General features: G+C 42.4%; 1 protein-coding gene across 1 annotated transcript in view; it reads left to right on the plus strand.

Annotated features, from left to right (window-relative positions):
* The window catches only part of SMCO4 (single-pass membrane protein with coiled-coil domains 4), a 28,274-nt gene extending 5,303 nt beyond the window's left edge, over positions 1–22,971 (plus strand). Inside the window, exon 2 of the mRNA XM_086742715.1 lies at positions 21,884–22,971. Coding sequence (XP_086598841.1) covers positions 22,010–22,189 — 180 coding nt within the window. The 5' untranslated portion in view covers positions 21,884–22,009 and the 3' untranslated portion in view covers positions 22,190–22,971. The remainder of the gene's footprint in view (positions 1–21,883) is intronic.
* The last annotated feature ends 4,966 nt before the right edge of the window (positions 22,972–27,937 follow it).

Below are 27,937 nucleotides of genomic sequence, written 5' to 3' on the forward strand. Positions count from 1 at the left end.
ATTTTACAAAAAGAGTGGAAAATAAAGAGCAGCATCAGTGCAAAAGCTTCTTCTGCCTAAACCAGTGTGTTTGTCTCATTGTCACATGAAGAGCAGCAATGTGGCCTGCCCTGCTGCAAGCACAAATGACTTCTCCCGGCTGAGATGAGCTTGTGGGGTAGGGGGAGTGCAGAGTGATGTGACCTTATATTTACTTGTATAGGCACCTCCTAGACTCTGGCCGTAGCAAACCCAATCCATTTTGAGTGGAACTATGTGTTGCCTTGGTACTTTTGTTTACAAGCACTTGTGTAGCTGTGATTTTCTTTTTCTTTTTTTTTTCTTTTTTTTTTTTTTTTCCCATAGACAACTCTAAAAAAATGTATTGTCAGTAAAGATATACTGCAGTTGAAGAGCTGTGGCTGTGTGACGGTAAATGGTAAACTTGGAAAAAAATTAAACCGGAGCAGATGGCTGGGGGGGCTTTATTGCTTGAAGTACTGTCTGCCTTCAGACAGACTCTTTGATGAGGGTCTTTAATAAGGCTCCTTGAGCCTTATTAATTGCTAAATATAAAAACCTTGTGTTCAAGCTAGGTTGATTTTGGTCTTTATTTCATGCTAGAGGTGTGGATAATCACAATTCGGATGTGCCAAACCTCAGAGTGTATATTTGTCTTCTCAGACTGCTTTCTCTTTATAAATTGCTCTCGCTGCTTTTTTACCCAGTGTCAGTTTGTTTTTGTTTGACACCTTGACTTCGTGTGTTTGGAAAGGAGTTCTCCGACCATGGTACAGTGCTTAGTATCGGGTTTGGAGAGGAGGTGTGCTGTATAAATGTTACTAAAACTCACTGAAGTGCTTTGCCTGTAAAATATTTGTTTCTAGCATGGCTGCTTACTGGTAGTTAGATGTCAATAGCATCTTACGCTTTATTTAGCATCATTGCGTCATGAAAGATCTTGTGCTTGACTTTGACACCCAACTAGGAGGACAACAGAAGTAAGGAATTGTTCAAGTGAAGCTGCAGCAGGCAGCTTTTAGTTATAAAAGTGCACCCTCAAAGATAGCTTAGGTACCAGCAGCTGTGCCACAAAAAGGCTCAGGGATTTCACCAGTAGCTGTTTGTTTTTACAACCTTAGGTCCTCTTAGAAACCAGTACGCTTATTGTACTGGGTTTCACCGTCAACCCGCTGCACCAGCCATCACAGTGCAGCCTACTTTGGATGGCAGAGCACACAGCTAAACTCTAGCATAGTTTAGGACAGAAACTAAATGTTAAATCTGTCTTAAATGGCTTGAGGGGTTCAGAAAAACTCAGGTTTACTGATTTGATACTGTTTAAAGGAATGGCTTGAAGGCTTGGAGTTACTTATGGTGAAGGACTTCAGCACAGAAGAAGGGGGTGCATGTCAATTTCTTACCTGAATGTTTGGGTTTGATACCATTATTCAGAAGTCTTGATGCCGGTTCTTGCTGCTGAATTGAGATTATTTCAGTCTGCAGAGCAAGCCTTAGCCAGTTTCCCTCCATTGTTTAAGTCTTTCTCACAGTGGTAAGATAAATATTTAACAGGATAGGAAACAGTGTCTGTAAAAGTAAGATTTGCTCTGAAATGTGATTGCCTGAACTATTTCTAGGTCTTTTACATTTCTAAAAGTTGAAGCTGGCTTACTTCTTTCCCTGCTCCTTGCAGGGGGTTGGACTAGATGACCGTTAAAGGTCCCTTCCAACCCAAACCATTCTGTGATTCTGTTCTTTCTGTTGCTAATTTATTTAGCATGTTCACTCGTTGTACAGTAATCGCCAACAAACATGCTTCTGCTGTTTTCTTAAATGACATTATAAATTAGGGAAGAGAAACGGAAATATTTGTATACAGTCATTTTATTGTTTTTTCCATGTCTTCCAGCACTGCCTTCCTGAGTGGGAGAAAGTGAGACCCTTCCTTTCGGTGTCCAAACAGAACAAAATGTAGAAGCAGGAGTGAGAATCCACTTGACTTTTCAAATCCTTTTCTTTGTTAATAACAGGAGGGCTTATTACTATTCAATGTGATGATTTTTTTTGAAAAAAGAAAGTTATTAAATTCAGTGTGTGCTTAAGGGGGACCAAGGGGAGTTCCAAACACCTGGAGAAACCTATAGGAATAAATCTCTGGAGCAAATTCAGTAACAAGGAGTAATATTCAGCTTGGTCTGTATGTCTTAACATTGATTTCCTTCCGGACTAATTGCACCCCTCCTAACACAGATGGGATGTAGCTATACAATGCCTGGCAGACTGACCTGGACTTCTCTGCCCACACTCAAATAACTAGGCAGGAGTTGGATCTTCTCTGTAAGCCTTCTAGCTTTGTTATTTCAGTGCTGTGCTCAGTTTAAAATGCAGGGCTGAGAGACTGGCCTTTTTTAGCTTAGACGCAGCACCAGTCTAACAAATTGCTGCGGCTTTTGAACTGGAGCTGGTTTGCATCTGATCTTCTCGAAACAGGAGCAAGGAAGATGGGGTCTGCCTGTGGTGTACCACCCCCTCCTGCACCATGACGGGTTCTGGTAAATCAAAGCTGTTGACAGCTGGCTTAGCTCTTTTTGCACGTTCCCTTCCTCATTCTCTTGTGTCTGCTCCTGAGGTGCCCAGCTGCCAGTGTCAGGTTAGTCCCAGCTGTCCTCTGTGACTTTGAACAACTTCTGTGCGGTATGGGAGCGGCTGTTGGTGTTTTGGGGTTGATTTTTTGTTTGTTTGTTTGTTTCTTTTGGAGTTTTAGGGTTTTTTTGGAAGAAGGTAGCTGTGCACTTGGTGCTTGAATTTTTAATATCTGGATGTGTTTTCTTGGCAGAGATTGGTTTTCCAATGCCCCTTGCAATGGTGAAAACTGGCCCCTTAAGCTTTTCTACTTAATGCACTTCCTTGACCTTTTCAACCGCTTCATGCTTTTGCAAGGCTATAATCCTGGATATTTTACATATCCCATGTTGCTGAACTAAATCACAGTTTAGGGGTTTTGCGAGATACGAGCTTTGATGATAAATGCATATTTTTTCCCTTGTATAACTTTATAATCTGTGCTGCGTACTCCTGAAGGAGAAATTCAGTGTGAAGAGAGGTCTTCTGACAGTTTTGGCCTTAGCAACCCTTAGAAGCACAGGAGAGGAAAAATTAAAGGGAAAAAACTGCTGTGTGCAGAGTCTGAAGAATTAATATCAGTATTTTCAGTCTCTCTTTTTTTATAATGTGAGGAAAGAGGTGACTGGAGGAAGAAATCTTTCCTGTGGTATTAGCAGAGAAGCACAGGCAGTATTTGAGAGCCAGATAAGGCCCCGCAAGCAGCAAAAGCGTGTTACGCTGCCGAAGATTTCTGGTCGGTGATCAGCGTTCTAAAATACAGTTTAAGAAACAGTCAACAAAATATGTTTTCCAGGGGTTGAAAAGACTTCCAGGTAGTAATGCCTCTTCATCTGTAAGCTTCAAATGTATTTGATAATCCCCATATACTGCAATTCAAAAGTATTTTAAGCTTAACTTTATTTGAATTAAAAAGAGGCATCAGGGCAGGATATTCCGCATTGCATGTTTGCTGCACAACATACACTGTCTGGATAAGTGACCGAAAACTTTGCTATATGGCATTTATTTGCTCTGTCTTCTGTGCAAAATTTTAGTTGTTGCTGTATTTTTTCTTTTTTTTGTGAAATGAATGGGTATGAATTTTTCTCTGAATATTTTCACTCTGTGAATGTTTTATTCATTGTGTGAAAATAATATGATGCTGTGTTACTAAAAATAAAGAAAATTTAGGTTGTAGGCGTTTGTTGCAATGTCATCTGCTCTTTTTTCCCCCCCTGTAAGAATTACAGTAGATGTTGAAGGTTTGTTAAGCTTGGGGAGGGATAAAGTTGCTTTCCAAAATAAATACTATTTATGAAAGTTTATTTCAAGCTATGTACTGGAGAGTGAACGTGCAAGGAAGGAGTATATAATGTTTTCTTTGGAATATACCTTTGCTAAATATATATTTAAAGGTTGCCAGTCTGTTTCCTGCCTAGGAAACCAAGGAGGTCAAAGAGAGGAGGAGATTATGGATATGCTGTTTCTTCACTGCTGTGGAGTTTCTATGAGTTCCTTCTCCTACGCAGTTACAAGCTCTGCAGGAAAGGGATATGCGACTTGTGTTGAAAACTTTCAGGTTTCCTGTTTCTCTGAGAAAGCTGGTTTCTGGCTGAGCCAGTTCAGTTTTGCAGCTGGGCCATCTCTGTGTTTTCCATTGCCCTGGAAAACTTGTGGTCTCCGCTGTTGCTGACCAGCCTGGATAGGTAGTGGGCTCTTCCCTCCAGACTCACACTAGCAGCAGCGTAGTGGCATCAGCTATGTGCAAGTGCTTTTGAATTCTGCTGTCAGTTTTATTTCTTGTGAATAAAGTGTTGCTGTTACAGAATTCCAGGGAGCCATGACTATAAACGTATCAATTATGTGTCAACACAACAGCATCTGTCGTTGAAATTGGGTATCATTTATTTGGCATCAGCATAGCAAAGATTTGGCTGACAGCCAGAGTGAAATATTCCAGCAGCAACTGCTGCAACAGGAGCCATCTCTGAAGTAATTTGCTGAAATCAGGTGCTCTAAAATAATCTTTTAATAAATTCTTAAGACATTAGGGACCTTAAGCAAAAAGCCTTTCAAGTTCCACGTTCTTGTCAATTTTTATTTCTTTTTCATGTCCAATTTTTTTTTTTTTTACCTGCTCTCCAAAGAGACAGATACAAGATTCTGGGATGTATATGTACTGTGATTTAAGATCCTTTTTTTGGCTTTCCATTTTGTATTCCAGCACTTTTTTATATAAAAAAAATCCAAATAAATGCAATCAGTGATGGCTTCTTTGGGGAAACTTTGCTGAACTGTGAAACAGAGGATAATATAAGAAATTACATCCCTTTTCTCATAAAAGATATGTAGTTGTCTGGTCTTTTTCTATTTTTCCTTTTTTTTTTTCTTGATCAACTTAGACTCTCTAATCTTCCTCGCTTTTTTTAGACCTTATCTAAGTAATTTTCACATTCCCAGAGATGTGAGTGAGTCAAACAGTAATTTCAGAAAGTTAGGAAAGCCCCGAGTCCGTAAGACACCGCATTTGTCACGGCCGTTGTTGCTGCGGTTCAGTAAATACTTCAGAGTACCTGTAGGAAATTGGAAACTCGGTTCACTTTGCTTTTATGGATGATCCTTATCATACTTGAGGGACGTAAAGAGGTATTCTTTTTAATGGTATAGCTTGTAAAAAGCAGCTGATTGATTCTGATGTAAATAACTTTTTAAAAATTAACACAGGAAGATGGGAGTTGGAAAGCAGAAAATATGGCAGAATTACTTGGGGTCATGTAACATATGCAAATGTTTACCTTGTGTCTCTTTACTGACTAGACTCCAAACGGTCCCTGTCCCTTCATCAAATTAAAGTTTTTCATTTATGTGCTGAAGAAACTCCTTTCTAGGAAAGCTTTAAGGAACAATAAAGAGATAGAAGTAGTGGAGAGGAAAATATGCATTGGATTTTCAGTGCTGGAAGAAAAGCTTGTAGAATAAAGATGAGCTGAGTTTTTTAAGGGTTTGGGGTTTTATTTTGGTTTGTTTTTTTTTTTTTCCCTGAGGTCTGAAGTCCTGTGAAGTTCAGTTTCTCTCAGAGGGGAGAGAACAATGAAAGGGAGGGAGATCTGTCATATTCCCTGCATTTTAAGTGGCTTGGTTTCTATTTGGGTGGAAAAGCAATAGCAAATTTGGATTAACTCTTAACTTTATACTCTCAAAAGAAATCACAAATCTAGAGTTAAGTAATGAAACCTCTTCAGGAAAATCAATGCTACCTTTATCCAAGCTCAATTTATTCAAGAGGTCAGCTTTGTTGCTGCCTTGGCATAGCTTGAATTAAATGATTCACCTCTTTGTGACTGTTCATGTAACTCCTGGCTTTCCATCTGCTACTTTATATAAGCATAAGCCAAGATGATAACAAAATGCTGTAGTGGAGTGGTATGTGCTATTTGGGGAAAAATCTCTTTCCAAATCCTATATGCAGTATGCATCAGCCCCAGCGAAACTGAGAGAAACCCTTTAAGGAATCCGATTAGCTGTCTGCTCTCTAGATGAGTTAAAATCTCTGTCCACCGTGGTGATCAGTGATGCCTAACTAGTGGCTTATCGGGTAATAGCACTGTCGCCTTTTATAGAGGCACCTTCTCTTGCAGTTCTGCCAGGCATGTGTATTCATTTCAGGCGCGTATAGCACTGAGCGTCGAAGTGATACCCTGTAATAGATTTTAAAATCCTCTCCAGTGCTGAACTTGGCACTGTCTTGTTCTCCTGTGTCGCCCTTACATTCAGTGGGTTTCCTTGTGAGATCCAAAAGTGTCATGTAAGCAGCAGCATACAAGAGGAGGGAGCGCATGCTTTGTGTGAAAGCAGCACTGAAAAGTGCAGCGGTAGGTTCAAGGTTCAAAGTGAAGTATTGTCAAGTACTAGGCAGTGTGCTTGCTCTAGCAGTAATAATCTCTGTAATTTTCTGCAGATTAAAGAAAATCCATATAATTATAAGAAGTAAATATGAAAAATATTTCAAAAGTAGCGTTAGTTAATGTGATAGCCCTGTAAAGTCTAAATTATTTTCCTGGTAAAATGGAGAATGTGAGGAGAGGCAATTCTAACACCAGCAGTCTTTGATGTATTTATCTCCGTAAAACACAGATCTGCTGTCCGTTTCATATCCATAGGTGCTCATGTCCATGGAGAGACTGGCTGAAACGAGCGGAGCACGGTAGTAGCAACTGAGACAACTTGCCAGATGGGAACTGACCTTCTCATCAGCACTTGCCACATGTACATAGTCCTGTATCTTTTGAAAGTGTCTTCTGTTGGTAACTGTTGCTTCCTATCAGTGTTTGTTCATCTTCCATCTTTCTTTTCACTTAAAGGAGATGAATTTTGACTGCAGCTGTCCTAATGGTTGTTTTTTTAAGTGCTGTACACTTTTCTGCTCTTGGGTTCCATTGAGTTACTGTGATCTCAGCCAGTGCTTTCTGCTGTATTTTGTATTTCATTCTAACTTGCTATTCTGAAATATATTAATACTGTGTCATTTCTGTCTAGAGGTTTATGAGCAGTTTCGACCTACTGCTAGCATCCCTAGTTGATTGAAACTTTAGCGTGCCCTCAAGGAAAGCAAGACGATACAAATGGTACAGCACAGCAGATAAAAGATTCTCCCCCTTCTCAAATATCCCTTTATCCCTGTTTCTCCCCCTTCTCAAAAATCTGCTTTGTTGTTGTAGTTCTAGTTTCAAGGCTCAATTACTTCACAAAAAAACCCAACTTACTTTGCTTTTGAACAGAGAGGTAAGCAATGGTTGATGGTCTGTATCATAGGAGGAGGAAGTAGATCTAGGTATCTTCTGATATTTCTCGCCCTTTGAAGGAAAAAGATGATTCTCAGAGTCCTGCTGGAGATGATGTGTACTGTCCTCACCTCCAAATGCACAGAATGTGCTTGTTGATTCTCTTGGGGCTCTTCTCTGAGAGCCCATACTCAAGAGTAGGGGTGCGTTACACTTGGTGTTATTTAGAATATTCAGGCTCTGGACTGGTTAGTAAGAGGCTCTGTTAAACCACTGCCTGTTTTTCTGTCTAGATATTTGGTTTATTTGCCTCTCTGTGTTGCCTCTCTGTGTCGAGCCTCCATCCTTTCTCTTGGTCTCTCCTCTTCTTCCCAGTTCAAATTAGCAGCATTTTTTTTAGGAAAATAACATTTTCCTTCTACTTTATGCTTGCACTAGAAATTCAAAGGACAATGTGTCCCTTCTTCGCTCTTAGGAGTGAAGTGCTGTTTTATAGTGTCCTCGTATTAAACACTGGGGTCACTAAATCTCCTTGTGGCACCGCAGCTCTTGTCTTGAGGAACAGCCTGTTTGGAGCGGTGTTTGCAAAACCATTTCAATACACTTCACTATTACCAAGTCAGGACTGCAACCTTATATAAGCCAGTTTCCATCCACTTAACTCCAGGACAACTTTGATTATTAATATTTATATAAAAGCTTTCATGTTTCCACAGTAAAATTGTCTCACTCTCAGAAGAAAAGGTGGCTTTTTTCCTGTTGACTCGGTGTGAAAAAGCTTGCAAAGGCTTTCAGCAGCACAGCATCTGAGACAGGCATCAGCAGAAAAACTAGGGTCGTCTTTAATTCAGTATTTCATTTTGTGAAATTGCCTACTCTGAGAGAAATAAAACATTTACATGTATATTAACCAGTGTTTGCCAGCTCTTGGAATAAAGCCAGTTCTCTCATGGCCAAACAAATGCTCTGAGTGAATGAGTAATAATCTGCTATTGTCACTCCTAATTTATGGATGGGTAGATAGAGCAGTGTTTGCTGTTTTAAGTTGTCCTATTTGCTTGAAAGACTAAAAATCACGATTAGCTATCAGCTTGGAGTACATATAGCGTCTCTGTTGATAGCTGATTTACTCAATATAGCTGTTGCAAAAGTTCAAAACCTCCGCACGTAATAAGAAGTAATTGTGGAAGTGGATGAGAACGCATGAAGGTTACAGATGTTCTGGGACGGTAATTTGGAAGCTGCAACCAGAGGCTGAAAAGATACATGGCATCTCCTCTTCTCAAACGATATGCAAGGTCCCCGTGCCTCGTTTATGTTTGAGGAAGTCTGTATCATCGTGTGTCTCATGTTGATAGTAAGTTTAAAATCTATGGATTCCTAAGGCTGCATTGAGCTTTTGTTGTTGACGGTAAAGAGTAGGACGTAATACTGAGTACCTTATAATGATGTTTTCCTGTGTCTCTGAGCCTTTTCATTTGCTAAATTTTTCAACAAGTGCAATTAAAAACAGTTTAGAAAACTTGGTTTTATGCATTTATGAGCATGCTTTTTCTCAGGAAGTTAACAGGAAGATTGGGCTGAATAAAAACAGTAATGAGACTTCCTTTTGTGGAGAAAGATGTGTATTTTTAATGAGAACACTTAAAATCCCACCCGTTTAAGGCCCATATTAAATGCTGCAGAGAGGCAAATAGCATAGTATTGCTCTGGAGTAGGAGTCTGAGGCATCAAGAGTCACTCCTCAGATGAAATTGTCCTCGGAATGTCCTGTGAAGTCTTCTGTGAGATCTCCTGGCAGGCTGTGGAGGAGTGTGCTATATCACACCTAAATACATAGGTAGGAGATGGATGAGAAGTACAAACCTCGCTTGTCAGCCACTGAGAGTAAATAAACACAGTGCAGGGATGAGAACGATAATTGATGTCAGTCTTCTCTGATGGATTGACTCTGCCATGCACTTCTTTTAGTCTTTATTTCACTTCCACGCAGCTTTTCTTCCGTGCAGTGGTTTCCTGCCTTTTCCATCCTCTCTTACACACTAAGGGGGCTTTCCTACTCTTTCTCTCTGGGCTTCATTATCTGACTCACCTACTTGTGCTGCATCACGATTTCATTTTTTTTTTCTTTTTTTCATTCCCCCCGCTGCATTAAACTTCCTGTCTGTGGTCTTTTAAAATGAAGTAACAGCAGGAGAGGTTGGTGTTGATGTTGCAGACACCAGGATGTCCAAAGTCCAGGGTACAGCCATTAGTATTCTGTCCATACGCTGTGGAAGACAGGCTCTGAAGAGATGCTGAAGAACATGGTTCCTCAGCCCCTCTGAAAGGTCAGACGTAGGACTTAACTTCTGTACTACGCAGCCTTAGCTGTCACTTGGTGTTCACAGGCGCTTAGATAAGATAAAAAATAATATGTCCCTGGTTTGAGAGAAGGTCGAATAATACATGATCCACACCCTAAATCTACTGGATCGTGGGCAATCAATCTACTGGATCAATGGGTGCCTTTAAACACCCATTGCTTGCACACTCACAGTTCCCAAACCCTCCGTGGACCCCGACGCTGACTTTACTTCCATTGTTACGGGTTCAGAGTACAATATGAAGTGATTTGATTGTCGAGTACGTGGTGTTGCTTCGACAAGAGGGATCTACTGAATATGCCAGAAGACATACTGTCAAATTTGGCTGATGTGAACAATGAAGCAAAATGAGTCCTATTTTTAAGAGCTGGTCAGCAGCATCTTAATAAAAACGGGAGATGGAGGAGAGAACCAACAGCGCCACAAAACCAACAAAAATAACCTCCTAAGGACAAAAAAAAAACCCAAAGACAAAAAAATACCAGCCAACCCACCCAACAGCTTGCAGCAATATTTCCTGGAATTGCTCTAAAGTATGAAACTACTAAGATTACTCTGAATTAATCTATACAAAGCGAGAAAGATACCTGCTTAGATCTCAGCAGCAGCAGGTGCTTGTGGTATTATAAATAGAAAGCAATACAAATTGAGGTGCTTATTAAATTTGCCTTTATGACGCTTTGAAGAATTGCAGTGGAACAGAAAAGAAAAATTACCGAAGGCTCTGGTTTAGAAGGGCGACTTAAATAGCTGTGCTGCCGACGGAAACGGAACATAAAGTAGGATAAGTGATAGACTTGTTCAGAAAAGGTTATCTAACAGCGATTTGTCCTTAGCATGGAGAGATTGGCTGAGAGCTTTGGAGGGATGTGATTGAACAGGGGAGGGCTTAACTTTTTTGGACAGTTTTAATACAGTATTGAATTTTAATAGATTTTCAAGGAGATTGCACTGTAATCTGTTCTAGCACTTAGATTTCTCAAGTTTTTCCTTGTTTCCCTTTTCCCCTTCCACCAGCTGACAAAAACTAATTCTGTGGGAAACGTTCGTGTTTGGGAAATGGACTCGTTCAGAATTTTTGCTGTCTTTGTGGATAAGGCTCTGGTGAGGATTCTATATGTCGATCAGCATTTTCTGTAGTACTTGAAACACTGTAGGGCCTCCACAGAGAGGTGGCTGAGCAGGGCAGCTAACAAATCGTCGAATAAACCAGATCAGAGCAGCGGGCTCAGCTGACAGAGAGACTATTAAAAATGAATCAAAATCTGTAATGTTTTTTTTTTCTTTAATGAGATACTCAGATTGATTTAATTTGGCAGGGAACATACTAGGAAATTGTAATGTGGGAAAATCAGTGCTTTGGGGAGCAGTGAATCGCTCTGCGTGAGATTGGAGATCCGACTTTTTAATCAAGCGAAACACAAGCACGCTTGCTGGCAGAGAGGCGGTGTGCGGTGGCACAGTGTTGCTCCTGCACCCTTCTTGTCTCAGTTACTCTCTTGGAAAATGCCTGGCGCACAAACAGTGAAGGCATCTAGGTCAGAAGTGGTGATAACACACGCAGAACAGGTGGGGTTGTTATCGCAGAGCTGAGGGGGAAAGGGAACGTGTGGGGACAACAGGATCCCAGCATCCACGCCCCGATCTCCCTGGCACCGCTCGTGCGGGCTTACACAAGCTTGGATGCCGTACCAACCACTTAATATATTTTATCTCTGGTGAGATATTCATTTGCATCCATATGCTTATGAGTGGCACAAAAAAAGGATGACTTGGGCAGCGCACAAGTGCGACAGCCCTTGGAAAATTTTGGATCTGCTCAGCAGGGAGCAAAGCTGGTATCTTGCACTAAGCTTGTCGGGGTTAATGCACGGTGGTGTACTGTTGGTGACTCTCCGAGAGCTCTGTGAACAGAGCAGATTGCTTTAAAAACAACCCGAGCGGAAAGGAAGGTTGTACAGGAATAAATGGGAAGGGAGAACATGAGTGCTGTTATGTCGGGGGATGTCATGCCTTGATAAGTGCTTTAAAAGAAGGACGCTTGTACTTCATGGTGGTTGAACTATGATACTGTAGATGGCTGTTCGCTGAAGGTTGTAGGGGAACTTCTGAGGCGGCCTGGGCTTGCTCATGGTGGACTTCATGCGCAGCTCCCTCGCATTGGCTTTTGCTTCTGAGTTTTTGAGCGGGTGGGAAGTGCTGGCAGTAGGACTGAACGCAGGAGACAGAAATAGGCGGTGCAAGAGCCGGTGTTGCAGAACTGATTAGGCAAAACCTCTAAATGCGTGTTTAGAGGGTGGCGTTGCTGGGAAACTCCCTTTGGTTAGGCTGTGCAAAACTTTTTCCTTTCTGTTTCTGTAATTTTATTAAGTCTTAATTAAACTTTCTGCATTTAAATTAGTTTACATTAATGTCACACTGTCTTATTATGTGTATATTGACAGACACGAACAGGGATTTGATCAGCCTAATCCAGCTGTATGTAATTATGTGCCTTCTCCTTAAATAATTGCAAACAGAGTCTATCAATCATGGCAGGAAAGCCTGCAGCTTTATTATAATGTGGGATTGTTTAGTGAAATGTAATAAGACTTCAGGTTTAAGCTGGGAAGTAAACAGAAAGAGATTTTAATGAGATCAGTGATAGGAAGAAAAAACTTTCCCCACCCATCCTGTGTCGAAAGTCTAAGTTCTTATCTTCCCTTCCTCCCCAAAAAAGGTGTCCTGATGGCATTGTTTTCACACTGATGTTGAGAACAGTTCTGTAATTTGAAAGGAATTTGGGAAAAGCACAGATTTCTGGCTGCTGGAGGAAGAGCTCTAGCCTAAACCTGTGGTGCCGTTCCAGTGTAAGGTGGAGGGTTTTATTTCTTTCACGGATAACTTGATTACCCAGATTAAATGAGAGCATGTAGAAGGCAACAGAGGTGGGAATGAAATCTGCCAAACCACAGCACTGCACGAGCTCTGAAACACCTGTCCCACTGGGAAAACAAGTAAGTAAGGGAGTAGCACAGGAACCCACTTCACTGGTTGTATTTAGGCTGATTGCTGTGTGATTTAGTTACTCTCCAGTGTCACACAGTCCTCCCCTGGCACATGTGCAAGCTGGGAGAGGCAGGCACGGTGGCAGCAATCTTTCCTCAGCCTCCCGCTGGAAAACCACACCTGCCAAGAGAAGCTTGAAAAAACAGAACGTCAGACAAGAACTAAAGGGAGTGAGTTTGGGGGAGATCTGAACCCCTCACTCAGTGTGCTGTGGCATTTCATCCAGCTTGCTTTAAATCTGTGACTACCTCCAGGTTACGTCATAAAATAAACCGGTGAGTGCTACTGTCCGTGCATGCTGTCCATTTTCCCCCACAGGACTGTCTCCAGGAGGGTTTCAGGAGTCCAGGTACGCACCCATATTACTTTCTCGTATCGCAGGTAGTTCTGTATCCTGAGCCAGAAGAGGGAGATTTCCCTTTGTGCCTTCACAGATAGTTTCAGTCCGGCATACACAGATTGTCTTGTGGTTAGGAAGTACAGGTATTGCTTCTAGATGTTGCCTTGGTATCTTGCGAGCTGTTCTTTCAGCTTTTCTCTTCTGTTGATCACTCTCCATCGTTCCGCTCTCTGGTGCGCACACACACACGTACACGTGCGCCCCTGCCACCCACGGCTCATGCGTTGCCTTTGTGGTTTTTGTGGGTTTGGATTTAACAATCTGTTCTTGCTGCGGGCATGGATTTTTTTTGCCTGCCAAGTTTTAGCCTGGCCTGAATTTTCAGTGCCAAAGTTTTAATGGCAGTAGAATTATAATGAAAACCAGTGAGGGTCCCTCAGCTCTCCTGTTTGCGTTACACATCTGTAACATCAGGCTCCGGACGTGCTGGCATTCTGCCGGGCGTGCGTCTCAGGGATCCGTTTCAAACACATTTATAGTGATGATGTCTCACGGAGTGGCTGCGTTGGGAACCCGGTAGATTCAACGGGAGAAGTAACAACCAAGCCACACTCTGGATGGTGGGAAAAGCGTGTTTCCCATCTAGGTCATCACCAGCTCAGGCCATGAGTGCTGCTACCCTCTGGGGACAGTTCAGCTTGTGGTGTGAGTTAGCAGCCACCGTCCAGGTCTGGGTGGGCTTGTGACCCTGATGCAGCTGTACTGCAAACCAGAAATGTTATTTTCACACCAGATTCTGAATTGCTGCACCTTCTTGCAGACGCTGAACGCTTGGGGTTGGTCTGGGAGAGCAGCATGTGAATTTTGAGGAGCTCTGACACCAGTGACTTGTTTATTTTTATTTATTTATTTAGCGTCACTATTTAGAAACCGGCTGAATTTCCATAAATACACTGGGAAGATAAATGTTTTGTATCCAAAGGAGTCTTGTCAGGAACAGCTGAGAAAATTACTTTTTAAGAAAACAGCTGAGCAAACACAGACTATATCAAGTCATATGCCAGGTGGTGTGGTTTACTGCGTTTCTGTGCAAGATCATCTGTAGCTGTATAGATGGGGAATGTCAAGCTCTTCTCTTACAGCCTCCCCTAGGAGCTGAATTCATGCGGTGACAGAAATTACGTGTTTGTTTTTCTTGCGTTTTCAGTAAACATTAGTGGTATTTCTTCATTGGACTGCCTATTGCAAAAGTTGTCTTGATGCTGGTTGTTTATCTACAAAGAAAAATGCTGGTTATTTATCCACCTGTTCTTGGAGCAGAAGGACTTGCCTTTTTTTATTTTTTCTCTTTTTAATTGAATTCTGTTCTGTTTCTTTGCTGCATTCAGGGCAGATAGCATTGCACTGCAACGCCATATGCGCCAAAAATACCGTCACCTTATCTCTGTTGAACAATGCCTTCCCAGATGCAGAGATCCGTGGCTTTTTGTTTCTGATACAGATTATTCGCTGTATCCAAGTCCTCAGAATTGTGAAAATCGTATTGAAATAGCTTTTTGCTTTGGTGGCCTTGCTCTCTGAGACTTTCTGGCAGCGTTCAGTGCTGCCTTTCATTTACCAAATGCTGTGAGTAGTTTGGAGACTCTCAAGGCTACATTTACAATAAATGTGATGTTGCAGTAATGATAGGTCAATTCAGATTCAGGTCTAATTTGGAGAAAAAACCCATCACCCTTCACTAAGAAATAATGTTAAACTGACTTCAAAAAGCATCTTAATGGTTCCATATTGTTATGCGCTAATTAAAAGCTTTTACCCTTGAAAACAGGGTTGTTTTGATTTGCTAATCATAATTCCTTGCCGCAGTCAAATAGACTGAGGTGAATTTTTATGATATTAAGAACTGGCCTCATGCTGTAACATGAAAGTCCAGTTTTCACAGAGCAAAAAATTCTCTTAATGCTTTTCTTCATTTTTAGCACACTGAAATCATGACAGATAGTGTCCCCGAAACATGAAGATCTCAAATTTAGCATTGCAGGCATTATCTTCAGCCATGTATCAATTCTGCTGTGCAACTTCTGTCTAACGAGCTCGGTGACCCAGAGCATTTGATGGTGCAGAACCCAGAGTAATTTGTGTGGCTGTTCCTGCAGAATCCTTGCTCACTTAGGTTGTTCTTGTTTAGTTGGAGGGGGTGGCTTGTACAAAGGAAAAGTTTCTTTTTTAAGCAGGCGATAGTCATTTCCCCTTGTTACTGCTCCTGCAGAGCTGTGTTTTGGTACCAAAAGGGACTGTCCTGCAGCTGGAATATTCACTTCATCATGGGGCTGCCTTTGTGTTGCTGAAAGTGTGTTTGTTGGCTGGGAAAGTTTAGGGGAGGGAGGGAGGGTGCGACTGGGATTAAAGTGGTTGGGTAATCCTCTGGGCAGGCTTGCTCTTTAGGGTTCAGCTCTCTTAATCAAACGGCCAAATCTCTGCTCTGTCCATCTTTGTCACCCACTCAAGTGATCACGTGGAACATTTTGCTCCTTCAGAGCGTGTCAAATAATGAAGATTTTTTAAGCTATCGTTTTACATGTAGTGTTTAAAATCGAGTGTAATAATTGTGCTTGAATGTGATGGAAATAGTGCTGGACAATCACCACAGTAGTTGCATAAAAACTGTTACAAGCAAGTTGCGTGCCCCCCCCCCCCCCCCCCCCCCCAAAAAAAAGACTGCTCCTCAGAGCCAGGTTTGCAAGGCATTAGGTGCCTAAAGCCACAAACGCGGGAGCAGATTCGGCTTCTGTCTCAGCATCAGGAGTTGAGTGCAAACTGATGTAAGTGCTTGTGCAAATCCTGCCCAGGTAGCAGCCATCTGAGGGGATGAAGGAGTTCTTCGTAAAAGATGTGAGGATTGTTATTTTTCTCTCTTAAACCTGCCACAACTGAAACACAAGGAAAAATCAAGTAATAAAGTTGGATCTGTGTGGACGGAAAGGCTGCAAGCAGAACTGAGGTCTCTGGAGACCCCAGCAAGAGTTCTATGCACGACTATTCCTGTTTGTAAATCTGACCCAAGCTCCTGCTGAAATGTTTCTTGGAATTTCCATGTGGCTGTGTTTCTAAGCTGGCTGTATCGCCTTAGAAAATGATGACCTTGCGGATGCTACTCTGGCAATGGCCAGAAATTCAGGCTGCAGGAAAGAAAATTCCCTGTCCAAAATGTGGTATTTCACCTCGAGGGAAAATCAGTTACGGAGCAATGATTTATAAAACAGCCTGTGTTCCATGGGGTACCATAAAACAAGTCTTGTCCTTTATTAAGAAGTACCCAGGGTTTGTGTAAGTATTACATGCAGTTCAATCATTTACTTTTAAAAACACAAAACACTTGCTTGGTTTCAAGGTAGGAAATAACATGCTTAGACTTTACTTAAGGATAGAGGCAAGCACAATACTACTTCAGCCGACGTGTTGGTCCCAGGCTTCCCGTGTTGGCTGGGGCAGCACAAGTTCCCTTCTGCTCTGTCAGACGCTGCCATCTCCTTGCAGTGGCCACCGGCTTGGCCACAGTGAAGTTGAAGTTGCACGAGATAAAGGGAGGGTTAAAGCCTTCAGGCACAGGAGACCCTGCACAGCCTCTCCTGGCTGCCCAGAGCCGCTGCGTCCCTTCTCCTGGAACTGCGCAAGCAGAGCACTCTGTGCCCGTGGCCTGGGGCTTCTGCAGCACCGCAAGGAGCGGTCCTTTTTCGCTGGTGGCCAGGGTGGTCTTTATCACGAGGCCAGGGGCTGCTTGTTTTTTAACGGCTGCGTTCCCTGCTAACCAGGCTTCCTTTTGCCCCTTGGGTCCTCCTTCCCTCCTCTTCCCACCTCTTGGACTCAACTCTTCTTCCAGCCTCCGTATAGCAGCTCTGGCTGTAGGACCCTAAAGTCATCAGCCCTGCAGCAGAAATAAGGAACAAGCTGATAAACTTCGTTTTAGTTGTTGACTCTGATGCTGGTGTGTCCTGGTGATTGGGAACTGCTCCTTTTGGGGCTTTTTAACGCTAAAATAATCTGAAGAGTGTTGTCTGCTGTGAGGTATCTTGTGTCCTTTTCCCTACTGCTGGCAGGCAATTTGAGTACAGTCTGTCCTGACTGTTTGCTGGTTTGTTGTTTGGTTTTATTTTTAATGTCTCAGTAATGTCCATGGCCCTAGGGGAAAATTCAAATTATAAAAATTAATTCTTGTCAGATTGTTTGCTTGAATTTCAAGATGTTTCGCTGTTCCAGAAACGTTACAGTGTCAGTAGCAGGATGATGAGGCCAGTTTAATTCAAATTGGCTTGCAAACACTTGTAATTTTGGATTTGGAGAAAAATTATTCAGCTTAACATGGCTAATACATTGATGCTGTAAGGTTGGTGATAATAAGTTCTTTAGACGTCTAGACGTGCGATTACACTCAGAGCAGATAAAGGAGATCTTTGTGCACGTGCTGCACGTAGGAGGAGGTGCAGAACTGCAATACTCGGCAGGCACTGGTGTCGTCGGAGTCAGGGCTGCCGTTCCGGGCTCGCAGGAGGAGCTGCATGGGATGTGGGAAGCTTTTAGTTGCAGATTACTAATGGTGACGGTTAATTTCACCAAAAAAAGGAGGCAGCCGATTGCTGTAAATTCTGTTTGGGAGATTGTTGCTCTGGTTTGAAGGATACCGGTCCCCACAAGTTTCACTGCAGCGTTTGGTACAGAATTACCCCTGCGCAACCATTGCTGACTTGCTTTAAGGTGCTGGCAAGTGCTTGAGCGTTGGTATGAGTGACTTCAGCAAGTCCACTCATTTGTGCTCTTAGGTTTTGAGGTTGGCTCTGCAGAATGGTTCAAAGTAACTTAACCCAGGAGGTAGAATGAAGAGCACTTATATAAATAAAAAGCAATTTGGATGACGGGCAAGGATGAATGTAGTTGCTGTGGATGTCAAGCCAGGGTACTAAATTTGTGAATTTTTATTGTGTTGAAGAGTAATGTCTCTAGGTTTGTCTTCAGTAGCGTGAACTTTTAAATATTTTGTTCTGCTTGAAACCTTAACTTTTCAGTATCAAGCTGGAGCACTGCAGTGTCAGAGAGAAGAGAGTCTCTGTAAAATAGATTTTCAAACAGCACTCATTTTCTTGATTTGACATGGTTTCTTTCTGGCCAGCAGATTCCTGCTTTTAGGAGAAACTTTGCAATAGTGAACTTAAAAATAATCTCATCACCCCATGCAATTTTATTACCAAATTTTAAATTGCAAAATTCATAAAAGGAAGGAAGACTAGTGCCAGACTCCTGTCACGCTGTCTGGGCTACAGATATTCCACATTTGCTAGAGTCTGTTAGGCTCTTCTGTCCTATTCCTATCCATGTCCCAGTTGAGGGAGTTGCTGACTTTCCAGTAAAAGCAGTAGTTGAACTAATTTGGTGCTTGTTTGCAGCCTGGGTGGATACTTGGGGCAGGTTGAGCAGTTAGGAATGAGGGGCGGCCTTAGGAGAATGTGTACGGTCTGGCAGTGAGCTCTCTCCTGTTCAGAGGAGGCTAGGAATGGAAAGGAGACTCAGCTTCTGTTTGAGGAGAGAAGGTGAGTTTCCAGTTCTTCTGCGCTGTGGGGTTAGCTGATGACTAAGGTTCCGGTTCCCACAAGACTGAAGTACCTGTGAGACATCGCTTGCTCATTGCCCTTCTGATAGCTACTTGCCTGGAGACATTTTAAATGGGCAGTGCTAACTAGACTGTTAATTACACCCAATCCCATGCTACATTTATATTATTACCTTCCTCTCTTTGCTTGGGTTTCGCCTTCCCAGTGCGCAAGCAGGATGAGATGCGTCCTGACTGAAGGAGGATGTAGCTCAGTAACTTGGGATGATTTGTTCTCAATGGGCCATGCACCACATGGGGAGCGAGACTCTAACACTGTAGTCCCAGCCCTGGCCCTGACTTGCTCTGCTTTCGGTATCTTGTTTCTTCCTTCCCATAACTGTCAGTAGTAACCTGCCTTCCAGGGAAGTCCATGGGTGGCTGGGAAGAGGCTTGGCAGTGGAAGGGGATAGCTGTGGCTCTCTTGCTCTGCTTGCACAACAAGGGCCGTGGAATTTCATCTTACGCAGCTGAGCACTGGTTTTTAAGCGCTATTTTGTACCAACATGAACATAGCAGCATGTACAACATCCCGGACCTTCCTTGTTGGGGGAGCGTTGTCCCTTGCAGCAACTGTCTGACACTGGCAGTCGCATCCAGGCTGCTGACGGCAGCAGGGGCCTGGCAGTAACTTGCAGAGATTCACTGCGTCCATTTTATGGTTCAGTTAAGATGAACCCTGAGGCTCATCTCTGAAAACTGTGGGCCAGTTTCTGTGCAAGTCTCTGCCAGTAGCAAAGCCAAGTCACACAGGCTACTGGAAACGTATTTTGAGACTGATGCCAGATTCCCAAACTGGAGAGCATCAGCTTGCAATTCAAGTGGTGCTGACATTTGCAGGAAGGCTTTCTCTTCGAAGCCGTCAGATGTTAGCTAGTGCGTGCAATTAACTTGGTATAATTTTTGCTTCAGAATGAAATATTCATTCAGAAGAGACTTTAAAAAAAATCCTGATTTTTTTAATGTCTGGGTAGCAAGTGATGCTGCGCAGAGCAAGGCATACATTTATTGTTAGAGAGGTTGGTTTCATGGCAACTCCTGTTTGTTACTATGGCACACAGAAAGTCCCAAAGGCTTTTACTGTCCATCACTTCTTGGGTCTTGTGAGTAATCTGGATACAGAACCCACTGACGTACATTAACGGAGTCAGAAAACAATATAGCCTGAAACGCTCCGATTGTCTGATTATCCCAGAGGGCAGACGTAAAACTTTGTTTTGTGTAGTCGCTTCCCTAGAGTTTGGTAATAAAGCTTGTGACCAGAGCAGGAGGAGAACAAAACGGAAAGGGTAAAACAGAGATTTCTTTTGCCTGAGAGGAAATTCAGGAGCTGGTTAGAGAAGTGATTGATAAACAACAAAACCAAACCAGAAACCCATGGCTTGCAGAAGGTGGAATACCGAAGGCTCTGCCCTGAATCAGTAAGAGAGTTGAGGATTTGCTGAGGAGAAACAGCAAAGTTTAGAAGTTTGGTTTCTCTGTTGGTTTCTCAGTACCACACGGTTGCTCTGATAGTCTGGTCACTTCCGTAAGTTTGAGTTAGTAGAGTTACTCCACATTTTCCACTAATTCATGCAATATCTCACCAACCTAATTGACTGGATGTCATTCACAGAAGGCAGGTTGCTGCTGTTATGAGAAAGGATGAAAACTTTGTAGTTGTGCGTAACTACAGGTGGGGATTCGTGGTTTGTATGTGAGCATTTTAGTTCGGTTTTGCTTCTGTTGTCAGGCTGACAAATAAAGTTGAGTGCCAACACCAACAGAAAGCATCTCACTTCCAATGCAAACCTCTTCTTTTTTTAAAAATGTAGTCATAAGACAACTTGTAACATTGACTAGAGATGACACATGAAGAGCAAATCGTGTCTGTGGTGAACTGAGCGAGCTTTGCTTGTTGACACATGCTCCTCACCTACAGCAGCACGCTAAAATAATCTTTATATTTTGATATAAAGAAAGGGGAAAGAAAAGAGGCAGTTGCATTAACCCACTAATTTCTACATACATTTTACTCTGAGTACGTAAGGGAGTGATGGAAAAACATCCGTTCATAATTTACTTTCAATTCAACTCAACTTAATATTTGGCACCAGTAATTGATCCCCTCCAAATTTGTGTTTGGATACATCTGGCCTGTATCAGCTCTTGTGCCGCTGCAGAAATGGGGGATGTGGTGAGGAATATAGCCAAACAGCGGGCATCCTCCCACCCCCCCGCCTGGTCAGTGAATTACACAGCTGCAGGCAGCCTGGGGGCAAAAAACCACAGAGTATGGAAATGTTAAGCACCACCTAACTCTCCTTGTTTCAGAGAAGCTTTCGTATCGTGCAGTGTTTTTGTTAATCTCACCTTATAGATACTTCTGCTTGTAAGAACTGGTCTAGCAGACGCTTTGGAACAGCTGCCTTATTAATGACTGGTTGTCTACAACAGTGATTTGTAAGCAGGCTGGTTATCGCTTGGGATGTTTTTCTTATAAAAATGACAGCGGTAACAGGAGTGACAGCACTGAGTCATGTTGTGATTTAGACTTTGTTTTATGGCAGCAGACCAGAAGTGTAAGTTAAGCAGCTCTTTCCCCGCGTTTCTTCCTGGTAGAATACCCTTTATTCCAATAAATTCCTGGTGTGGCTGATAAACGCTCGATGCTGTTCCTCATGGCCGGGTGCGTGCTTGCCCTTCCTCGCCCAGCAGGTTTGTGGGGAGCCGCAGACCTTCAGCTGGGAGCCTGCTGCTGCTGCTGCAAGGAGGGGCGGCTGGTACTCGGTGCTGACGCAAGGCTAATTCGTATGTTTTCATTAAGTCTTTTACCTGCGTTATCTTGTTTGCCTTAGAGGATAAGATGTATGGTCCTGGGCTTTGGTTCTGGCTTAACAGAGTGCGAGTTCAGTGCTCCTGGACAAAGACATGCAGGGTGATGAACTGCTGTAGCTTTTATGGGGAAAGTGTCACTGATGAGCTGAGCGAGCCCACTGCGATTCCTTTTCCTTGAAAGAAGCCGCAAGGATACTGGTGCCAGTTGGCTAGAAGATTTACCAAGTGGAGCTGCAGATGGTTTTAATAACTAGAATGTATTTTGATCTTGCTCAGAGTAATTGTTTTTTTCCTTCTCTTGCAGTTTCTTGCACAGCCAACCACTTGAAGGAGTTCTTCAACCCTTTGTTTCGGAAGACCTTGGACTATTTTCCGCTGCGCAACTCCCTTCGCTCCCCTGTTCTGGTGAATAAAAGATCCTAAGAGGAGGATGAGGCAGCTAAGAGGAAAACCCAAAAAAGAGACTTCCAAAGATAAAAAGGAGAGAAAACAGGCAATGCAAGAGGCGCGGCAACAAATCACAACCGTGGTGCTTCCCACGCTGGCTGTTGTAGTGCTGCTGATTGTTGTGTTTGTTTATGTAGCGACTCGTCCAAATACAACCGAGTGATGCAGCTTTTCAGACTTGCTAGCTTTGGGGTATTAATGATTTTATCAAGAGCCAAAAGGAACTCTCTGCCACTCTTTCAGTACTTTACAAAGGAACTTGCTGGTATTTTCAGTCTTTCTCTTGGTTAGGTCCCGCAGATTCTCTTTCGGAATGTAACATAAAACGTATTGGTGAACATGCCAGTACCTTTTATGGTCCAGTTCATGTGCCTTTCAGACTTTTAAAATGGTGTTTTTCTTAAATCTGTTTGAAGCTCTATATTGTAAAAGGAAATCGTGTTCTGCTATAAATTTGTAAAAAATCAGCTTCCAGCTTTTATCACTGTTATGAGTAACGTTGCTCCCATGAGCTCCTGTATGTCTATTTCAGAACTTCCAAAGAGGTACATTTCTGCTTTGTACTTAATGTCATATGAAGTGCTTTGATTCAGAAAGGATATATTTATTTTTTGAATAGAAGAAAGAAGTCTTACTTGGAATCTTCAAATTATTTTGCAAAAAAATGTGACTTATTGTGAAAGCCTATATTGTGTAATATTTTTTTCATTAAACACTATATAGTTCACTGAAAAATAATTTCTTTTTGCTGTGAGATGCCAACATGCAAAGTGAATACTTCAGGATCTGCCGGAAGGAATCTTACAGAAGTTGGAAAGGGAGATTCTGCCAGTTTATGGTGAAGTAACTGATAATAAACTACATAAACACAGATAGTTGTTTATCTGAATGTTAAATATTTAAATCTGTATAAAGTGGCAATAAAAAAGTGATTTTTTGGATACAGCCCTTTATTTTTTTTATTTTTTTTATTTTTTTAAGGAGGGAAAAGGAATATTAGTATAACTTGGGTCTCTCCTCTGTTTGCTGAAGTGAGCTTGTATCCTGTGATGTCCACCTCCCCATCTCACATAAAGGAAGCTGTGAGCATAGCTTAGGCAGTTTTATTCTAGGAAATCAAACTATAAATTCTGATCAAAATGCTTCAGGAACCCTGTATTCTTTTACAGCCCCTTCTCACCCAAATATTTTAAGGCAGTCAGTAAGCATTAACCTTCAGAAGACTTCGGGGAGGGAATTTGAGAACTCTTGACTGCTGCCTAAGTACAGGCCAGGTGAGGAAGAATGTGGTGCTACAGTGCACTGAAGCATAGCAGGAAATATTTCTGTGATGAAAGTCAAAGACCCCTCGAATCTTTACTTGATGTGCTGTCCTTCAGCAGGGGTGTAGTCCTGGGGAAGTCAATGAGATTGTTCATACACGTCTTGCTTCCTGTGTTAACCCAGTGTATTGTTCCTACTGCCATCTGAAATTGTTTTGCAACAAAATTTCGGCAAGCAAATGCAATTCCCTGCAGTGGACTTTGCCCTAAGGCGCTGTTCTCTCGAAGTGGGGTGAGTCTGTGGCCAGCTGTAAACGAACCCAGTTCAGAATGAGACAGCTACCCGCTGATGCTGGGATGGCCACGGCCTGGAATTAAACAGACTCTGCAGACCAAGGTGTTCTTGAAACACAAACTTCCCTGAAAACTGAAAGGAAGAGCTCAGATGAACTATTAGGTTGGGTTTTTCCCTCGCAGTTTGCAGCATAGCTGGGATACGTGCTCAGCAAACTACACAGACAGGATGTCCATCGTGCTGCGCCCAGAGGAGTGTTCACCCACCGAGCGACCAGGGGAAGGCTGCTGTGGAACCCCTGTGCGCACTGAGACTGAAAATGGTCTGTGCTTCAGTGCTGAGAACCAGTTCCTTCAGCTGGAGAGATCTGAAATGATGTGTCTGTAAAAGTAATGGCTCAGTCTGTGTCGTCTCCCAGGCACCAAATCCTTTTTGTCGTATTTTTATTTTATCCCCAGTCATGGAGCTCTGATAGTTTGCCCTTTTTTTTGGAAAGGAAGTCTTCAGCTTGAATAAAATTTATGCCTGAGGAGTGAACAGAAGTGTGTGTAGTTTAAATATGTGTGTTCTGGCAGGGCACTTGGAGTCTCGGGCATCTAGAACAGACGCAAACTTTCCGTAACCTCTTCCATAGATTCCTCTTCCTCATCTTCCTCTTCTGTAGATTCTTAACAAAGGTTTTCCTGTCCTTGCTTGTTCTGTGATACTTTCTGACAGCTCTAACAAAGTCCCTCTGACTTTCCCATCTCAGTAGCGGGTTTATTTCAGTCCCTTCCACCCATTGCCCGAGCAATAACTTCATAATTCAGAAAGCCTTCCCTGAAACTGCTCACAGTCATTATGTGAGCTTTTTTTCTCTTCATTTTCTGCAAGAGTTGAGTCTGTGACATATGAAAGTACTTAGCTGGCTGATAACAACTAAATAGGTAAAAGGTCAGTTGGGTTAGATAATATTTAAGATTACTTCTCTAATGAGATGTTTCATTTCTGCTGCTTTTTCTTATGCCCTCCCTTTGTCCCTTGTCATCTGCAAATTTTTCAGGTTACAGTAATTATCTTTTTGGAGCCAACTGTTTATGAATATGAACATATAACTTCATGCTAATAAGAGACCTGGCGTATTTCAGTTCCCTGAAATGTGCCATTTTACTGAGCGCTAATTGAGACGAAAATAGTGTTACACATTCTTAATTGTTCCGTAAACAGAAGGTAGAACTGATTTCACAGTTTGAATCTTGAGGGGAAAAAAATTTTGTCTAGTAAACAATGAAGTTGGATTCTGACATTTTCTACCAAATTCCCTTTCACTAGTATCGGATGTGAGAATGCGCATTTGGAAAAATGGTCTGAAGCCTCTAGACAGAAACTGTCAAAAATCACCGGGAAATAATCGGGAAGTAAATTAATGGCAGTGGCCAAATGTCAACTCCTGTGAACTTCTCAGCTGAAGGTGTAACTGTGTCTGTTTTTTTTCACCTGTATGTATTATTCCAAGTGTCAGTTGCCTTCAAAAATGTTTTAGAAATAGGGTTTCAAACCTTTTCCCAGCATACTGTAGCTTGTGGGCAAAACTGAATGATTTATTACAAGCATTTTCCCAGAAAACTCCTGCCGAGATACTGCTTCAGCAGTGTCTTACGATACAGCTTCCAAGAGTGCTCATTATCAGGTGAAGTCATTAAAAACCTGCCATTGCCTTCTGATAAATCAAGTTATAGAAGCAATTTTTTTAAAACCAGTTTTTCAAAGCATAAATCAAATCTGAGTCAAATACTTAAAGATCAAGGTTTGAACTGAGTTTTATAAATGTCTTTGAAGTGCTGAGAAGATGAAGGCATCGTGTCAAGTGTTCTCGCAATGGGTGGATGCCCGTCGGTGTTATGCATGGCCCCAGCTCCTCAAAACCACGTGAGAGAAGCCAGCTGCACTGCCCGTGGTCTGAAGGAAGAACTACACGTATTTTCAGAACTCAAGAGAAAGTGGCTTTTGGTCTTCTGTTTCAATCCATCTACAAGAAAGTGGTTACTTACTCAAATATTGATGTTCAGAAAACAGCACTTTTGGATATACACAGCAAAGAAAATGCACCCTTTTTTTTTCAGATTGATGTTTGGTGCCCAGATGGCACGTGCATGGGTTTGAACACTCCTGTAGCTCTGGAAGATGTGAACCAGAGCCTGTACATTGAGTCTGTGTCTTGGACCTACAGCACAGAGATGTTTCTTACCAGGGCAGGTAGTTCCAGTTCATGCGCTATGGACCAGCAAAACAAAGTCCTGCTGTCCGCGTCCCAGCCGAGCATCTTCACTGTCACTACAGTTGGAGCTGTTAGCTGATGTCTTTTGTGCACTTCTATTTCAACCCCCAAAAAAATATTGTTATGATGCTTACATGGGATTCCAAGGACCAGGACTTCTGTAGGATTTCTTGCTCCATCTGGGATTGTACAAGGGTTCAGGTCAAGTAAAGTGAATCCTACATCTGTCACAGGAAATTCAATGATGAGATGGCTTAGGACTGTTCTTTGCACACAAGCACATTCTTGTAAGGTAACTGGGCAAACACATTCTTGCCAAATCTGTTTCAAAGCCCCTGTCAGTTTGGTTAAGATTAGGTGAAAGGAAGAAACCAGTCGGTTTGTTGGTTTAGGAAGTGAGACTGGAGCACAGTGTATCAGTGTCTAGGGGTGTTGCTCAATCCACTACCACAAATTTAGATGCAGTACACTAAATTACGGCCTGTTTGTGGATTTGAGGGTGTCCATGTGATTAAATAGTAACTCAGACACAGTTGACTTTGAGATCTGAACCCTACAGTGAGGGGAAAAATACCACACAGTTCCCACATTGGTTTGGCCAATTGAAACAAGCTCTGCTCTGAACAATCTTTAACCTAGCATTTTCTCGGCAGACTGCTGTGTCTGAGAAGAAAAAAACTTGCCTAGCGCATGGCAGTTGATGTGAAATCTAGTGGTTAGTTATTTTGCATAGAATTAAATGGAAAAAAAGTGATTGTGAATGATACTATTTGCTGTTGTAGGCTGTAAAGCCAAACGAGCACGCAATCCTGCGATCGGTACGATACAGGGTAAAGACCTTCCCCCAGTGCCCTCTGCTCCTTCCAGCTGGTTGGTCTCTGGGAGAGCCAGGGGCAGAACAGGGCCGGACTGAGTGGAGTTCAGCACATACCTGAGCCAGCCGTGTAAACAAAGCTTTGCTGACTGGCTTTGCTGTGTACGATCACCTGGGGCTCACCTCATTAGGCAGTCTCTGTTGATGACTTCTTTCTCATCCCCACTGGCAGTGTTCAGAGTACCTGCCGTCTCCCTGACACTCTCCCATTCTTACACTGCTGAATTTCCCATATGAAAAAGGAGAGAGTAAAAAATAGTAGGGAGAAAATGTGCTGAATACCCAACTTTCATGTGAGCCAGTTTTAAATGTTTCTGTTCAGTTACTGTCATTTCACCGACAGCCCCGTCAGACTTGAGTTTTAGGAAGTGAATTGGGCGGCAATGGTCTGGCGGCTCTTTTACCACCAACTATTTCAAAATTACATCTCGATGAAACGTGCTGGCAACTGTGTGTACATGACCTCTGTTTTTCCTTCAGTGAAAAAAGCTGGTGGCAGCCTGAACCATTGTTCTTTTTACTTAAAACAAATCTTTCAGCTGGGAGCCAAAAGAATGCTTTTCCAAAAAGCTTTGAAAAATCATAAAAGAAGCCCAGCAGCTTACAGGAATTTTCCATGGCCCAGCTATTCACAAAGTAGAAGAGAAATTTGCTGTGTTGTTTTGGGTAATCCATAGCTCCCGAACATTGCACCTTGTCCTGTCAAATTAACTTATGATTAATAATTCTTTTTTTTTTTCATTTTTGTTAGAAAATGTTTATTATCAGACATTTATAGCCTTGAACCCTTCTGATACTTTTTTTTTGACAATATAAGTACATCTCCAATCCCTGGTCATAAAATATATCATTTCTCAGTCTTTATTATTTTTGCTGCCCATCACTTTTCAAAAAGTTCTCCAAATAACTTGAAATGTGGTACATGCTGTACAAACTATTTTTGGCATGACAATATCAGGGATATGTATTTTCCTTCAGGAGCCTCTCACCAGCAGAACCAAATTTCTACCATTTAATATAGCTGAAGTATTCAGAACTGAACTGGTTCTGAGGACTGGCGTGGCTCTGGCTGTATCTGGCAGCAATATCTTGTTCAAATTGGGGATTGTCAGATGAGGAACTTTTGATTTTGGCCAGCGAGGAGAAGGGTGACCTTTCCGGTAAGTAATGTGTTTAAAAAATGGCACTTTGATCCGTACGGTCTCTGCACATTTCTGGCACAA

Source organism: Chlamydotis macqueenii, chromosome 1 (genome assembly GCF_036417535.1).
Source record: "Chlamydotis macqueenii isolate bChlMac1 chromosome 1, bChlMac1.mat, whole genome shotgun sequence".
NCBI lineage: Eukaryota > Metazoa > Chordata > Aves > Otidiformes > Otididae > Chlamydotis > Chlamydotis macqueenii.